At 40.1% G+C, this 18,151-nt stretch overlaps 1 protein-coding gene across 1 annotated transcript in view; it reads left to right on the forward strand.

Annotated features, from left to right (window-relative positions):
• The first annotated feature begins 989 nt into the window (after positions 1–989).
• The window catches only part of CRISPLD1 (cysteine rich secretory protein LCCL domain containing 1), a 40,395-nt gene continuing 23,233 nt past the window's right edge, over positions 990–18,151 (forward strand). The window contains exons 1-2 of the mRNA XM_042466339.1: positions 990–1,176; positions 3,875–4,196. Of these exons, the coding sequence (XP_042322273.1) occupies positions 3,939–4,196 (258 nt within the window). The 5' untranslated portion in view covers positions 990–1,176; positions 3,875–3,938. The remainder of the gene's footprint in view (positions 1,177–3,874; positions 4,197–18,151) is intronic.

Here is an 18,151-nt window from a genome sequence, read left to right on the forward strand (position 1 = left end):
CCAATGGTGAGCCATGCTAGGCACTGCAGTCCAATAACAATGAGAGGGCTGCATAATTCTCACCCTTCTTTTAAAGCAAAAGAAATATATATATTTATTTTTTTCCCTTCGGGAGCCCGAATGTTTGTTAGCGCAGGGGAGTAGAGTTCACAGCTCCAACCCAACCATGAGGCAAAGTGAGACAGCTTGCTTCAGAGACCAGATTTTGTATACTCTGAAAGAGCAGCAATTTAAATATTTACTTATTTAATTTACTGTCCTTGCATTTTTTTTTACTGCCTAGAAGGGGAAGAAGTACGTGTGGGATTTTATGTCTTGTGTACCAGAATACCTCAGCCTGTAGAGGGATCTTGTGGTATCTTTGAGATTAACTGAAAGAGAAAAAATTAGTAGCATGAGCTTCCGTAGACTTGAGCCTACTTCCTCAGATGCATGCATTTGGTGGCTCTTTAACTGCCGTAGCTTCCTGCTCTGGGACTCTGGGAATGGTCCTTGGTTGTGGCACCAGAGCATTTGCTGTGAGGACAAAGTGAACAGACAGGACCTGGTCTCCATTACAGCCTCTTTCTGTCCAGGTGGCATTCCCAAAGGTCTTCCATTTTGAGTCTCACTACTTGGAGGATTTGTATTTCTAGGAATGTTTTGTAAAACTTTTTATTGGGTCACATCTTCCCTTTTCTTCTTCTTCTTTGCAGTGCCTTGTGCTCCTTTGCCTTGAGGACAGGGGGACCAGGCAGGCTGTCCTCCATTTCAACCTCCTTCTGGCCAGGAGGAATGCCAAAAAGGTCCTGCATTTCAAGCAGGGCTAAGCAGGATGAACTTATCCTTCTCTTCCTCTGCTTGGCAGGGGCTGCCCCAACCTTGAGCTCTGGGAGGAAAAAGGCGGGATGCTGGGGACGGAGGGCTGGGCACGTCATGGTGGGTGGGTAAGTGGCTGGGGATAAAGGGGCTTCCACAGCACTGGAGGGAGAAAGAGAAGCCCTGCTCCTCCTCAGCCCAGCAGCTGGCTGCCTGCTCTCGGAGGCGGAGGGGAGCAGAGGGAGGCTGAGAGGCAGCCCCTGGGACCCCCCCCCCGTCGCCCCCAGCAGCGCGGGAGAACTTGGCTGCTTCTCCTCCAACTTCGGTGGGAGCTGAGGGGGGTCCTCCTCTTCCTCCTCTTTGCCAAGGAGGCCTCAGGTAAGGAAAGCTCCCCTCCTCTCCCCTCCAAGGGGAACAAACACGTCCTCCTTTTTATACCCCCCTCTTCTTCCCCTTCCAGGACTTTTCTGCCCGACATTTCTACCTCCTTCTGTCCAGGAGGGATTTCCAAAAAGTCCTCCCTTTTGAGCATCACTGAGAAGAAGCCTGGGGAGTTCATATTCCTAGGAGGGGTTTGAGCTTTTGTTGCTTCATGTCCTCCTTCCCCTCCCCCCGCCCCAGGACCTGACCTACACTTCTACCTACATTTCACCCTGTCCTCCATTTTGAGCAGGACAGCCTGGGGTTTTTTAATAGTTAGGTGAGTGGTTTTAGCTCTTCTTGGGGCATGGCCAGGGGGACCAGACGTCCTCCTTTTGCTCCCTCTCTCTCCCAGGACCTGCCCTGCATTTCTGCCTATGGACTGAAGTCTACAAAAGCGCCTGCTGGCCATTTCTTTCTTTCATTTGGTCTCCAAGGTGCTCCCTACGTATATTTCAACATGTCCTCCATTTTGAGCAGGACTAAGAAGCATGATTTTTATAGTTAAATGAGTGGTTTTAGCTTTCCTCGGGTCATGGTGTCCAGATGGCCGCCTCCTTTACATTTCTGCCCTACCTCTTTCTGTCCAGGAGGAATTTCCCACACGTCCTCCATTATGAGCATCACTGAGAAGCATGCATTCATATTCATATGAATGGCTTTTAGCTTTTCTTGGGTCACGGTAGGGTTGTCTAGATGTCCTTCTTTTCCCCCAGGACCTGCCCTACATTTCTGCTTACATTTGATCATGTCCTCCATTTTGAGGAGGACTAAGAAACATGATTTATATAGTTACATGAGTGGTTTTTAGCGTTTCTCGTGTTGTGGCCCAAGTCCTACATTTCAGCCTTCTGTCCAGGAAGAATTTCCAAAAGATCCTCCTTTTTGAGTAAGAGTAAGAAGCAGGTGTTTATATATCATGTCTCCCATTTTTTCTTGAATGCCCTACATTTTGCAGGGCCTTGTGCTCCTTTGCTGTGAGGACAGAGTGACCGTACAGCTTCCTTTTCTAGGACCTGTCGTACATTTCAGCCTTCTGTCCAGGAGGAATTTCAAAAGGTCCTCCATTTTGAACAGGACTAAAAAGCATGAATATATATATATTTTATATGGTGTATGTTTACTTTTTATTTGATCTTGACCTCCATTTTTTCTTGAATGACCATCATTTTGTGGTGCCTTGTCCTCTTTTTATGGTTAGGGCCTCTGGTCACCCTGCTACCCTTCCCACCAAGTGGAGCCAAAGGCTCAGAGCCCAGAGGTTCTCCTTCTCTAGTCCCAGTTTAGCATCTTTCTGTGGAAGAAAAAAGTGCTTCCCAAATTAGGATGTGGGACATGTGACCCTTCTGACCCTTACTCTCTGAAGAAGCTGACCAGGAAGGCAGAGAAGTCACTGCACCTTTCTGGGTGGGATGGGGTGGGGTGGAAGCAAAGTTCACAAACAGGTGAACTTTTTTAAGCATTAAAATAATGTGTCTTGCTCTGGACCAATCTGCTTAATTTGCTTAATATAAGGGAAAACATTTTATATATACATATACAGTGGACCCCTGGTGTCTGCTGGGGTTTGGTTCCAGAACTCCCTTGGATGACATCCGTGGATGCTCAAGACCCATTAAATACAATGGATTAGTGAAATGATGTTTTACCTAAGATGGCAAAATGGTTACATAAATAAATAAATAAATAAATAAATAAATAAATAAATAATTATTATATTGACTATTTTCAAAGATACAGCCATGTTAGTAGAATCAGTATGTAAAGAGATCTTGTAGCACCTTTTGAGACTAAATGAAAGAAAGAAGTTGGCAGCATGAGCTTTTGTAGACTTCAGTCTGCTTCCTCAGATGCTTTGCAAAAATCTATGAAAGATTAAAGTCTATGAAACATTTTAAAAAATGGACCTTGAATTGTATTATGCACACAATGCAAAATACTGTCAACATATATTGCAATATATTTCTCAGAAGAAAGACTTCTGAGTGGCTATTCAGCCACTTACAGAATTACTCAGTATATTTGTGTCTCATTGATTTCAGTGGAAGAGTTAAGCATGTGCTTAAGTTATCTGCCACTTAAAATCAGTGAGATGTAAAGCACAGTTGGATGCATGTTTATTGTGATGTTAAACCCTACTGTGCTTAACAGAGCTTACACCACAGTAAATGTGATGAAGATTACAGCCTTAAAGTATTTACATTTGGCTAGATTTGGCTAGATTTTGATTCTCATCAAATTTCCCAGATTTATTCCTTGCTTTAGATTCATCATGCATCTTGCAATTGCAAAGGCATTTTTAGAAGAGCTCCATTGCAAGAGGCCAGAATTAATCAGTCATTCAGTGTGATCGCCTCATTTTTAGTACCTTCACAGGGAAAATGAAGTTCTTTCATACAGGCTCTCAAATGTGCATTCACATAGTTTTGTAGAGCACACTTTTACAGTCTTCAGTTCATGAGGAGGAAGATAAGTTATCATTCATACCCACAGTGTAAATGTTGAGTGTTTGCATTAGCTGGCTCTTAGTCAGTCTCCCTACATCCCAGACTGTAATACTGCTCTTTCAAGTACAGTTTGACTTTTGTTATTTAATAAATCAATTCATATCAGTAACTCAACCTCAAAACCACTTCACTCTTTTTTGCTGTTGCAGCCAACAGACCTGGAAGAAGTCTTTGTCTTGGAGTTAACAGAGTGGAGTTTTGAGACCATTCATCATGAAGAGCATAGCAGAAGGAGGGTTCAGAGTAACTGCTTTCCTATTCATAGTTCAAGCAGTTTCTGCTATGGTACTTCCCAATGCAACAGACTTTGAGGAGCTACTGGAAAAATACATGGATGAAGATGGTGAATGGTGGGTTGCCAAGCAAAGAGGAAAAAGAGCTATCACTGACAGTGACATGCAGAGTATCTTGGATCTTCATAATAAATTACGGGGTCAGGTTTATCCACAAGCTTCCAATATGGAATATATGGTAAGAATGTTTTGTATCTAGTCTCTGGAAGGGAAGACTAATAATGGTGTAATATTTCAGTCATTGAATAACATAGAAATATTCTCTGCTTTATATCTGTATGTTTACACTTGCCTTCTCATAAAGGCATAGGACCCACAAAGCTGCACATAATTTAATGTGAGTTCAGTACTGATTCTGGAACATTGAAACATTTTCTCAGTTGTTAATAATACTATAGTGATTTTTAAGACCTACTCAAAATGATATTAAACAAGAAAAAATGGATATACGATATGTATTTTGGGTGTGATACAACCAAAAGATAAACACTTTAAAGTCTTACTGAGTGGGAAAGACTTTAACATGTGTTTCTGTCATTAAAGTTTAAGTATCTTAAAACTGTTTATTTCTGACTGAGCCAGTGCACTGCTTTGTATGGTTCTATGTTAGTCAGTTCCTACAAATTATTTTAAGACATTTGTAATTCATATACGGTATTCTGTTTGTAGCATCTGCAAATATTTTACTTTTCAGAATGTCCATCCACTTGGAAGTAAGTACTACTGTGTTCAAGGGGACTTGCATATATTGGATTGCAGCCCTAGGCTACTGTTGCCTAGTGATGGACACATTTCCCCAGCTTGCTTCATAATGAGTTCAGTTTTTCTGAGAAAGCTTAAAATGTAAGCATGACAGAGCTTGCCCTAAGCCATTTCTGCCAGTCCACTGCCAAGCAAACATATTCTGCAAAAGGTAGCTGGGAAAGCATGAAATGGAAATAGGAGAGCGATCTTGTGGATGATTTCATTATGAACTTCTGCTGGTGGAACACTGGAATCAAGCAGAAATGAGATGGGACATTCCCCCCTCCCCTTTACACTTTAGACCCTCTCTCTGAACTTCAAAAACCTGTTCCAGAAGACTATGGAACCTAGTAGGCAGCTGTGGAGGCAGGGAAGTTCTTATATTTAAGATTGAGCACCCCTGAGTATGTTGAAAAGCGTTATTTTCTACCAGAAATCTTGGGAACTTTAATTTGTTATTCCTTGCAGGCCAATTCATGAAATTGAAAACCTTAAAAAAAAAAAGCAAATCACATGCACCCAGCAGGCAATCTTGCTTTTGAGCATGCTCAGAAATGTCCAAACCCTAAGCATGTCTGCAAGTTGTCTTCCTTTCTACCAGTTTTTCCTCTTTGCCACTTGGTTGGAGCTGAGGACTGATGTTGTCAACAAATGCATTATGAACTCTTTACTTGGTAAGACTTTGGGTGCAGTTCATTATGGGACATGAATTTCTCAGCTTCTGTAGCATACATTCTAAAGCCCCCATTTCAAAAATGTGTTGTCATCATTGTTTCCTTCCCCAATCCCCCCCAATTTTTTTCTGGAAATGGTTAAGGTAAATACGTGAAGCATTCTGTCACTATATATTTCAACCTCCCTCGTTAAGTTAAAGTGAGGCAGCATCACAGAGCTGGTATATCCATTATATTCAATGATATACGAACCAGTGTAATATGGTAAAATTTCATGCTGCTGCAAATAATTTTTGAAGTGTAGCAATCACATACTATAGATTCATTCAGCCTCATCTTCCTTTAGATTCAGTTAGCATTCAAAAGGTCAGAGAGGATGCAGTTGTATAACAACATTTGGACAATGTAGGAAATATATTCTAATGCTGTATGTAGAGTGACCTTGTAGCACTTTTGAGACTAACTAAAAGAAAGAAGTTGGCAGCACAAGCTTTAATACACTTCAGTCTACTTCTTCAGCTGCTTTTGGTAATGCTGACACTGGAAGTGAAAACATATCTGATCCTTGTGCTTGCTGTCATCTAAATATTTCCAGCAGTGGTGTGGATACATGTAGACTACATTTTGTTTTGTGGTAATTGCACTGTTTATAAGTGTGCCCTTGGGCCTAGATCAAAGTGCTAGTTTTAGCTTTGTAATTCTAAGATACCACAAAATAACTCAAGAGAAGATGCTTTCTTGATTAGTCTTCTTCCTTATTCTTCTGGATTTTTTCCAGATTTTATGAAATACAACTTTCATTACTCAACCTTTATTAACTACTTTTAAGTGTGTGCAAAGGCAGAATATAAAAACTGCACATTTATAAGTAAGTACACCAAAGATCATGGGGATATAGCATATATGTTCCACATGTGGACCTATGCTATATCCCCCTCCCACCACAAGCCACCTTATAGCTGCAGGAGTCCTCTCTCCACTATTATTTATTGACTGATGGAGACCAAAGGTTATCAGACAAGCATTGGGGAGAAAACTGAGGTCATCTGCCAAGGCCTCTGGATATCTTAAACATTTCCTTCATTGTTCTAAAAGAAAATATATTATCTGTTTTTTTGGGGGGGGGGGGCAGGACCCCTGCTCCCTGCATTTTTCCAGTCCCCCCCCCAGGTCTTCATATCTCTAGGCAGTTGTAACTCCAGAAGGAAAAACAAACTGTAGATGGTTTCAATGTACTGACATTCCTTGGGACTGATCCATAAAACTGTTCAACTTGAAATGTCATGTTCTGAATAAGACATATCTTTATTGTTATAATAGGTCTTAGGATACACTAATCATAAATGTTGGAGGATCTAGCATATCTATGCCTGTGGACATGAAATTCTCCAGTGTCAAGCTAAGGTTTTGTTTGAAGTATCTTGGACATGGTTAGCTTTTGTAAGAGTCATATGCTACCATATGAGGAGAAACTGTTTTTTTCTAGCATGGGCATGCATGGCGTTGTCTATCTTCAGTGCCCAGTAGGATTCTTTTGGTTCTCAGGCAATCATCTTTCTTATCATCTGTTCCCTGAATCACTTTTAATTGGTCAAGTAAGGGACTGATCCTATGCCTACATACCATATACTTGTGACTGACCTTGGTCTCGTCCCATGACAGCAATAATTTCAGCAACAGCTTCTTCCATAAGTTATCATGCTGTTTGTAAAAAGGTAGGTACATAGACCTGATAAAGGTACTGAAGCAGAGTAAAGAAGAAGTAGGCAGAATCAGTGACTTCTTAATTACATGGAAATTGGAACTTTTGTCTAATATTATCTAATATTTCATATCTCAGGAACCAAATTTTTTAATACAGTTCCTAAATTGCATCAGTCTGTATTATGCTACTCTGTATACAGATTTAGAAGGTAACATATTGTATTTTCCGGCGTATAAGACGACCGGGCATATAAGACAACACCCAACTTTTAAAATAAAAATCTGGGGTTTAGCCTATACTCACTGTATAAGGCTACCCTCCTCCTAAGTAGCGCGGCAGCTAGCTGTGCACGTGCACGCCGGCTTCAAGGGGCCTCCAAAGGCCCCTTAGAAGCTGGCATGAGGCTGCCGGCTCCACAGGCCTCCAGAGGCCTGAGAGGCCGGTGGCCCCGAGAGCGCGCGCACCCACCCAGCTGCGGGGCTGCCGGGCTCAACCCGGCGTACAAGACAACCCCCGACTTTTGACCCAATTTTATCGGGTCAAAATGTCATCTTGTACACCGGAAAATACGGTACATGTTAGTACATACAGGTTTTGTGGTGAATGATTTCACATAGCCTTTCCTTTTTGTCTGTTTCTAAAATCATTATTGCATTTTTGTAGCTGAGCTGCAGATTGTTCTGTTCCTTGAATAAATTGATAAATTGGACAAGTTTCCATAATTGCATCAAAGTGGGAAGCATACTAAATTGAAGAAGGCAGAAAATGTCTGGATAATGACCATTTTCTCCAGTGAGCATAGTGCTTTTTTAGGTGATTGGAATGCTGATTTGTTCATTTCCTAGATCTCAGAAGTGCCCCAAGTCATGCTGATCAACGCTTTTCTAAACTTAATAGCAGGAAGAATGGAAAATAGCAATTGTTCTGAAATATTGTGTCTCATCTGTTAGATAATTCCTGGTATGCTTTTGCTGGTTGTTGTTGTCCTCAACAGTGAGGAGTCTGACACCTGGGAGTACTTTCACTCAAGCAGGTACAGTTACTCTAATGTTTGGTTGAAATTTCAATCATGAAACCAAAGGCAGAGATGCCATGTCTTATTATTTGTGAACAGGCACATCTTGAGTGAGGTCCTGCTTCACCTTAAATACATACTTCAGGAGCCAGCATTTTCTCCCTTTTCCAGGCTCCCTTTTCCTCGACTAAGGAGTCCAGGGTTTGGGGTGGCTTAGTTGCCCAGCTGAGTTCCTTCTGAGAGAACACACAGGGATTACATACATCAGTGTTCCCAGAAGGAAAATGATATTCGCATTGGTTTCCACTGATTTTTACTTTTTTGGGCTACAGTAGTAGATACAAGTAGTATCCTTCTTTCATTAGGGGCATTGGGATGCAAAAGCCAAGGTTTTATTCCCATCTCCTATAGCTATAGTAAGCATAGAGGAGCAAATGAAAGAAAACTGCTCTGCACAGAAAAAAATGTTCAGAATAGAGCCAGTGAAATAAGTTGATCTGTCACTGATTTCAGTAGTTCAGCTCTATGCATATTTAAACCTGCACTCAGCCCACTATCAGGTGGAGTGTACAGCACAATGAAGTTTTGGAGTTTTCTTTGCTTGTAGATATAAACTTGACTTTGAGGAAATGAAACTGAGCCTGTCCAACTTGCAACTTTCTAGGGAAATGGGTGGAGCTTGAAGATGTTATAATGCAGTTGCATTACAGCATTGAACTTTTGAACTTTTCTCTCTAAGATTATTATTCCTTTCATGTGTTTTCTAATTTGCAGCAAATTGTCATACTTTCTGGGTCAGGGATGGAGGTGGGGAAATAGAACAAGTAGATTAATTGCAACTCCTACGAGACTCTCCTTTTATTGAAGTGGCACTTCAAAAATGAAGTAAAGTTGTGTTTGTTCCCAGTTCTGTTTAATAGAAATGCTTTCTTAATGCAACTAGGAATTCCCTGGCTCCTGGTTGTGTGCTGCTGAGCAGGCTATTTTGAAGGCAGCCACTGTAACTTGAGGGTAGCAATAATGCTGGATAATTTTAAAAGTTCAATAGTAGCCATGTTATCTTCAGACAGAAAGAAGAGAAGCCACTGAAAAATAAAACTGCTATTTCTTTTTGAAAGGAATGGTATACAGAATAAAAGCCTCCCAAATTTGTACATTTTGATTGTATGCAATTGTGCTTTTTAAAATATAAGATGCTCCACCATGGCATCACTCTTTTGTTGTGCTGGGATTATATACTTCTTTAAGGCAAGAAGTTATGTAGCAAAGCCCACACTTGATAGAATTTGGCTAAGAAGCCAGGCACAATGTACCAAACCTCTACTAGGCAGCAGCAGTGCATGTGTGCAGGGGTGATACTGGCAAAGGATCTGTCCAAGACAATGGTAGTGGCATTTTAACCAACTCCTGTTAATATTGTGCAGAAGAAGGCACAGATAAACCTCTTCAGAATGTCTTTTACCATGAAAACCATATGATGAGACAATCCAAAATGAAACAAAAAATAGTGCCAGATGATGAGACTCCTAAGTCAAAAGGTATTCAACCAGCTACTGCAGGAGAACAGAGGACAATTACAATTAACTCTGTGTCTAGTGATCTTATTGGAGAGGCAGGATAGAAATAAATTTTATCATTATTATTAATGCTGCAACTCGATTCAAGGCAAAAGGACATTAAGCTGTTGCTATGGTTAGATGCGAAAGGAAACTCCAATATAATAGTGACATGGATCCTGAGAAACATGAATCAGAGAGTTTTTTGTGTGTTTTTCAGGCTATGTAGCCATGTTCTAGAAGTGTTTCTTCCTGACATTTCACCAGCATCTGTGGCTGGCATCTTCAGAGAATGCTTGCCTGGAAAAAGTGTGTGAGTGTGTGTGTATATATGGCCTTTGCAGGGCATGATAGATGCAGTGCTGTGGCTTTACGGCGCTCCTTCAGCACTGTGTCATGCAGACACAGCACCAGAAGAGCACTGTGATGCCACATGCCATGTGGAGCGGCGCACAGCATCATGCCACCCAGGAGCAGAATAGGGGCATGCATCACAGGGCATGCATCTGCTCCCAAGCTGGCCTTTAAGGCCAGTCTGTACAGGGCCAAAGACATAGGTTGGCATTAGTAGGGAGGAAAGATGTAGCAAAAGAAATCGGGATATAATACACAGTTTGATATAATAGAATCAAGATGATTTCATGGAAAGCCAGTATATAAGCAATATAACCACAATCCAAGCTTATGTTATAACTACAAAGTTATAAACAACAACAACATAAACAGCATGGTTTAGTAGTTTAACTGTTGGGCTAGGACTCTTAAGAAATCATGATTCAAGTCCCTGCTTATCCATGGAAACCCACTGTGTGGCTTTGGTCAAGACATATTCATTCAGCCTAAGAGGAAGGCAACAACAAACCTATGAATAAAGTTTGTCAAGAAAACCCTATGATAGGGTCTTCATAAATCGGACCCAACCTGAAGGCACATAACAAAAAAATAAATACTTGTTTATTTCTTCTGAATAAATTCGGGTTGGAGTCTTTGCTGTGTTCATAAGGGACACAGCATAGAACATGCTGTATCCCATCATGAAGTTCTATTCAGTGTTTAAGAAAAGATCTTTAAGCTGTGCATACATTAGTGCATGTTTAATCCTGTTTATGTAATAGTGTTAGTAATATCAAACAAGCTTCATTTATATACCACTTCATACTGCCTAAGCAGTTTCTAAGCGGTTTACAACTGTAAGCTAATATGCCCCAATTTTCCTGGAATGTGAAGTTTCTTATACCTTGGCAGCCATGTGTAGTAGTTTATGTGATCATTCAGTACATAGTGCTGTTCCACTGACAAGAGGAGAGGGATTAATTTTACTTTGCTAGCTAATCTTTGTGCTTACTTGGGTGCTGGAAAATATCTTCCTTCACCATTTATGGTAAGTGTTCAGCCAGCTGACCACCATCCAGCCAGACCTGGAAAGGAATGCTGGGAGGGGGGTTGGCCTATCCCACCTACCTTTCCATCCACTCCTGCTACCTTGCTTCACCACTCACTTGTCTGCCCGCCCACTGGCCAGCCAAACCTGGAAAGGATGGGTGGAGGGCTGGCCAGGAAAGCAAGGCAATGGGATGAGAGGGAAAGGAGGGTGAGGCTTGTAATTCAGGCTTCTCTGTAGCCATTACTCTCTTGGCTGAAGGAGCCGAAACATCAGAAAAGAAGAGGTAGGTGTTGGCAGCTGCTGTGATCTGCTGTTGTCGCCTGGCATCTGGCCGGGTGGGAAAGCCAGGCAATAACAGCAGGAAGGGGAACAGTTTGATGTGCCACTGCTGCCACCAATAGCAGCATCTCCCTTTCTTGACTGGCCAGCAGCCCTACCAGACCAAGTAGCAGCACTGCATCTCCCCCCCCACCCTATGGCTGAAGTGGACAAAGGGCCTGTCCAGGTGTCACCCTCTGTGGTCTGCACAACCCCATGCCCCTTAGTGTTACCTCTGCCCCAGAGAAGTGTGGGATGGAGAGAGGTGACTGACAAAAGGCATAGGAGAGATAAAGATCTAGAAAATGTGGTGGTGTGAAACCTGCTGTAAGGCCAGCAATGAGTAGGAGGCAATGGAAAGATACATTGGAGATCACAGGAACTGAAAGAAAATGGATGAGCAATGCTCTAAATACAAGAGATGGGTGAGCCAAGGAAAATATTAAAGAAGAAATGAGTAAGCAGAGAGGAAGGCTAGGAAACACAGCTGCCATTGGAAATCACAAAGTAGTGCTAAAGTAACTTGAGAGTAAGCAGGGACACTGAGCCTGGTGTCTACAAGCTCATTCAGGTATGCCTCATATTGTATATATCTATATGTTTATATTGTTTGAAAGACATAAAGAAAGTTTACAGATACTAAGAGGAACTGGAGAAGACATAAGATAAGAGCCTGATGTAAGAATGAAGAATGCAGTCCTAAATCCATTTATCTTGGAACAAGCTTAATAAAAATTAATGGGAGTAGACACACAAAGGATTGCAATATGCCTTCCACTTACTGAAAAAAAAAGTGGCTTTTCATATTTTTCTGCCCTGCTTTCTTTTCTTCATATCCACTTTGCTAGTGGTTTTCAAGCACATCTAATGAACACAATTCTCATTTTTTTAGAGTACAGAGTATTATAGCCTGTGGGATGTTTTAAGTGGTTGGTTTTCATAAGTGGAACACTTAACCAAGAACTTAGCTAGAGTTTTCAAAGTGAAAATGCTTCCTCTCTGGCTTTCCACTTTCCTGCTCTACTTCAAAGCTTGGCGGAAGTGCTCCAGATTCCATGCCTGCAGCTAGGAGCTATTGACATGGTATCAAAGGGCTGGTGCAATGTCAACTTATTCTCTTACTCTTATCTGGGACTTTTCATCAATAGATTCTGCCTGGTGAAACTGGCCGAGAGTAAGTATGCAAATCCAGCTTCTCTTGGCACAGCATTTGGATTTTTAAAGTTTAGAATATATGAGCATCCATGATTATAATGCAGAGATAGTTTAGTGTGTGAAATTTACTCAGTGGTGAGGAACAATATTTGTACAGGAACAATATTTGTACAGTGAAAAGCAAATATTATTCTGCTTTCTACAGTTTCACAAACAAGCTGAAACTTCTAGGTATGTTCATTGATATTTGGGTCATTTAATGTTTTCCATGAAAATCTGTCTTGCATTATTATATGTGGCTACACAGACATATGTTTAATTAGTTTCAATGGGAATTGGTCCCAGATAGGTTGGTACCGAGGTTTAGCTAATCTGTGTGTATATGCTTATTTTTTAAAGTTAATATTATCTGTGCTAAATCTGCTGCACTATAGCAAAAATTTGGTTTATACTTTTTTGAATAAGGACAATAAGGACTTTTTAACAAAGTGATTGCAACCTGGCATGTCTACAGGTCTATACCTAAGCTTGGAAAAATTAGTTTTGGGATCTTGGCTGCCACTATCCCTCCAAAAATAATTTTCCCAAGCTCTGTTCTATGTGCATCTTCACTAGCAATGGCCTACCTATTCCTTTCTTGGTGACACAAAACAGATTTATACATTTTATAGTTTTAAATTATATTAGTGATATTTATTAAATTGGAAGTATACTTTTGTGCACAGATTCTTGGTCTGTATATTACATACTTTCCTATGGTATATTTTACCCAGTTTTTACAAGCATGTTTTTCTTTACGCATTGTAATTGCATACATAGTGGGTGCTATTAAAATATAAATAAGTACCATACTGTACTGTGTTATTTACTTTGCCAGCCTATTTCTTATATTTAGAATGAATATAGCATTGAGGCTTTACATCATGCCACAGTAAATGTTTACTTTTTTTGTGCCAATAGTATGCATTACTATCTTTACGAAGTCTGAATCTCTGCTTTTTTAATTTAATGTTACAAATTTTAACAGCTAGTGTTGATAGATTTCTCTTCTTTTCTGTAAGCCACAATATAAGGACTCTGATTCTTTGTCTGAAATGTGTTGGATGCAGATTAAAAATTGTTTGTACCAGCAGCCTCACATGAAAATTAATGCAGGCTTGAGACTGTCATGTTTTTTTTCTCCTGTATGATTTTTAACATGTAAAATAGTTGATCCCTTGTTGTCTCATTCACCTTCTGGACAATGAAATGGTCTGCAACACAAGTAAGGAATTGGTTGAACGTTATATTCCTGGCAAAGTTTGACTTTCAACAAAAACCAGGATAGTTGAAATCTCTCATTATTATTACATACAGTACCTCTTTTCTGGATTTTTGGTCACTTGTTCCAGGAAGTCACCATCCAAGTCCTGGCATGGGGGTCTGTAGTGGACCTCCATAATGGCATCCTTGTTGTTTCTGGCTCCCTTAATTTTTACCCAAATGCTTTCAACCTGGCTTCCAGGATTTAAGTCATGGATCTCTTCACAGGTGTAAACACCCTAGTCATATATTGTTGTTATGCCTCTTTTTCTGTTTGGTTTATTTCTCTGAAAAAGTCATACCCCTCTATTATTACAAATCTAATCATGGGACTCATCAGTGACACCTATTATATCATATATCCTTTGCTGTGTTAAGAGTTCAAGTTCATCTTGTTCATTTCCCACTAAAACGTTTATGTTAACGTAAAAATATCTCAGACCATCAGCCATCCCCCTTGATGACTATTAAAGGGTGGGTTTTTTTCAGGCTGTAGTTCCTAGCAATTGATGAAATCCTGTCCTCAAGAATACTGTCTTCCACCCCGATATAACTCAGATTAAAAAAACCCCAATCATGTTTGTGAGCCTTGTAGCAAAAATATTTCTGCCAATTGCTGTGAAGTTCAACACATCCTCTGCTAGAATGCCATCTTCATGAAATCAAAGATCATGGTCCAAGATGCCAAATTGTTCTTGGTGGCACCAGTTATGGAGCCAGTTGTTCATGTCCATTATTCTCTCCCTTCCTGGGCTGTGTCCTTCAACTGGGAGGAGAAATGAAATGAAAGGACAACCTGTGCATCAAGGTCTTTCAGCTTCCTCTCCAGACCTTCATAATTCCTTATGAAGGCTATGCCTTTCAATGTCATTGGTCCCCATATAGACCAAAAGGAGGGGATAAGAATCAGTGGGCTTGATGAGTCTTGTCAGTCTCTCTGTCAAATCATGGATTTTTATCATAGGGAGACAGCACATCCTGTCAGGTCTGCAAATGACTGCTTCTGTTCCGCTCAGCAGGGAGTCCCTATCACCACCACATGTCTCCCCTGAGGGACCATTACCTATGCTGAATCTTTCATGGTCACCTACTAGTTACATTCTTGCTCTAGATGCTGTTTCTTGCCACCAATGATAAGGGAAAGAGATTACAAACTTATTTCCTTTTTTATTGGAATTAGTTAACTTTTGGAACATTAATTATGGATTAATGTACAAAACAATCCAGTAGAGAAGGGAAAGAAAGAACTGATGACAACCAAAGTTCCAGTTTCTATCTCCTGGTAAGGCAGAAAGAAGAAGGAAGAGTTCTTTTTTTTTTTTTTTTTTTGGCTTTTTACACACACACATCCCCGACATATAACTTTTTGTTGCTCTGAATGGATATAATTCAATTTGGAATGCATAGAATATGCTTTCATATACAGTGGACCCTTGTTATACGCTGGGGTTTGGTTCCAAGATCCCCCGTGTATAACAAAATCCGTGTATGCTCAAGTCCCATTAAATGTAATGGCATAGCAAAATGGTGTCCCTTATAAAAAATGGAATATCAAGGTAACTTTATACTTTTTTGGAACATTTTCAAACCGTGTATGCTTGAATCCATGTATAAAAAATCCGTGTATAAGAAGGGCCAACTGTATTCAGGGGCAGCAAAGTTGTGCCCAATCTAGGGGATGTGTCCAATTAAAAAAAAAGAGAAAGGTTTGGATCCTGTGGAAAAGTAATGCCTCCTTTTTTGACCTCTCCACCAAAAGATTAGAGGCAGGCTAGTTAGATATTCCTGGGACTGGAGGATGTTTTGCAGGGTAGATTTTCTTCTATGTTCACAGTAATTAATTTTACTGCCACAGCCATGCTTTCAGGATCTTATTTGGTTCTATATACTTGTTTCAGTTACTAGTTTTTTTGCTTGTCTGACTGTATTGTAGCTTGGAAAAATTATTGACTAATTGACTTGATACCAACTGCAGATCCGTACACTTTTGCTTAAGAGTAAAGCTTATTGAGACTCCTCAAATAATTGTAATAAATCCTCCTGATAAACTGAATAAATCATGCTGTTAAAGTAATAAGCTTTATTTCTGAGTAGATATATGTAGGATTGTGCTATAGTTCCAAATGTTAATCAAAATTCAATTTTGAAATAACAGTTAAAACAAATTGATATTTTGTAAGGGAAACATTTAAAAGAAAGCCCCCCCCCCCCCAAAAAAAAATCAAGTTGTAATGAATTTCATGATCGATTGTCAGTGAACAAAAATTAACCTGATGAATTCTCTGTGAATTGGTAGCTACTAGGACCAGGAATTGTGTAGCATCAAATCGTGAATGTTAGGCTACACTCTTAATAATAATAATAATAATAATAATAATAATAATAATAAGACATTTTATTTATATGCCACCTTTCCAAAAGATCAAGGCAGTTTACAAAATTACAAAAGCAAATCCATAAAATGTCGTAAAATACAATACAGTAATACAACAATAAAAACCAATAGACACATAAAATACAATACAATACAATACAAATAATTCCCTCCCCCCTTTACATATATAACAAAATATCAAAATAAATCATAAAATATAAAATAAATCATTAAAACCATTACTTAAACAATCAAAATAGAAGGAAGCGGAGATGTTAGATATTGACCTGAAGGATAGGTGCCCCAATATCTTTGGAGGCTCAGAGTACTTTTGGTCAGTTATGGCCAGACTCAAATACCTTTAGGAGATTATCTCGTCTGCAGCCCAGACCCCAGCTGCACTTATCCATTGCCTTTTCAAAAACAGCAGGCTCCCGTTTTTGAAAAGCCACTGGATAAGCATGGCTGGTGTCCGGGCTGCAGATGGGTTGCACTCACCCAGCTGCAGCTGAGGGCGATAACACCTGCTTTTAAATTTAAATATAACTTTATCCCATTGACGATAAGTCACTTTAAAATAAATTTGATATTCTCCAAAGTGGCTCAGAGTGCTTTTGACTAGTTTTGATCAGCTCACTAATTGTGACATTTATTGAATATGTGACAACAGTAATTTATACAGTGATAACTAGACTGTTGCACTGTGTTCTGTGCAGAGCTAACCTCAAGAGTCCTATGGAAGCACATACCATAAAAGATTAGTTAAGAATTTTAGGTGTTGCAACAATTTTTTAATTTATTTATTTATTTATTTTTGCTTTAGGACCTACCATGTCAATCCTTTGGGAATTTTCAGGTGACTTATTGCTAGCTGGCTAATGAAGATGTAGGTGTAATTAGAGTTTTGGAGGTCATGATGAGTGAACTGACATTATAGTAATGTGGAATCTGACAGGCAATTTTTCAATCCAGCATTATAAACTGAAAATGATTTTTTTAATGTTACATCCATTTGAAACAGCCCTTTTCTATCACCACGTGTAACAATGTTATGTGTCATAACATACTCTAAAAACACAACATTTTTACAAACATAGGTGTTTGTAAAAATTGGGCATTTTTTACATCCTTTAATAATTTAAAACTGGCAAAGATTCATAACTGCTCTGATAGCCTTTAGGGCTGAAGGGTGGGGTATAAATACCATAATAAATAAATAAATAAATAACATCTGAGCATGTGCAAAGATGGCAGAGTTTGTCTGCTTAGTCAACCAAGTATACACTGTACAAGCACAGAGAACAGAATAACATGGGCGGGGTACAAACCGCCGCTTTGTGGCGCTTCCCCGCCGCCGCCATTTGCTCCGTGCGGGAGCCGCAGCAGCCAAACCGCGCGACTCCCGCGCGGAGCAAAAAAGAAGCTCCATTTCGGAGCTTCTTCTTGTGGCGCATCTATGATGTCGCGAGGCGCCTGGCACGGACTCGCGACGTCATAGGCGCCACGACACGTCTGGACGCTATGCGTCCAGTACGTAAAGATGGCGGCGCCCATGTAGAAGGTGCGCCACCATCTTGTACGTATAGGATACGTACTAGGGTTAGGGGGGTGCGGAAGCACCGCCCCTTCCTAACCCTAGTACGTATCCTATACATACTATATGGCGGTGTGTATCCCGCCTTAGTGTGCTCAAACTTTTTACACTTGGAACCCCGTTTATATCTACCTACCTGAGTGCACCTCCACTCAGTGTGCTATATGAATAAAATATTTTGGTTATTTTCATTCACACATTCATGTATATTCATATTTAAACATTTTATAAGGAAATAACATCATTCAAATTAGAACAGTTTTACTGAATACAACACACATGTAAATTTTACACACACAAACGTTTAGGAAG

This window comes from Sceloporus undulatus, chromosome 4 (assembly GCF_019175285.1).
Source record: "Sceloporus undulatus isolate JIND9_A2432 ecotype Alabama chromosome 4, SceUnd_v1.1, whole genome shotgun sequence".
Classification (NCBI taxonomy): Eukaryota; Metazoa; Chordata; class Lepidosauria; order Squamata; family Phrynosomatidae; genus Sceloporus; species Sceloporus undulatus.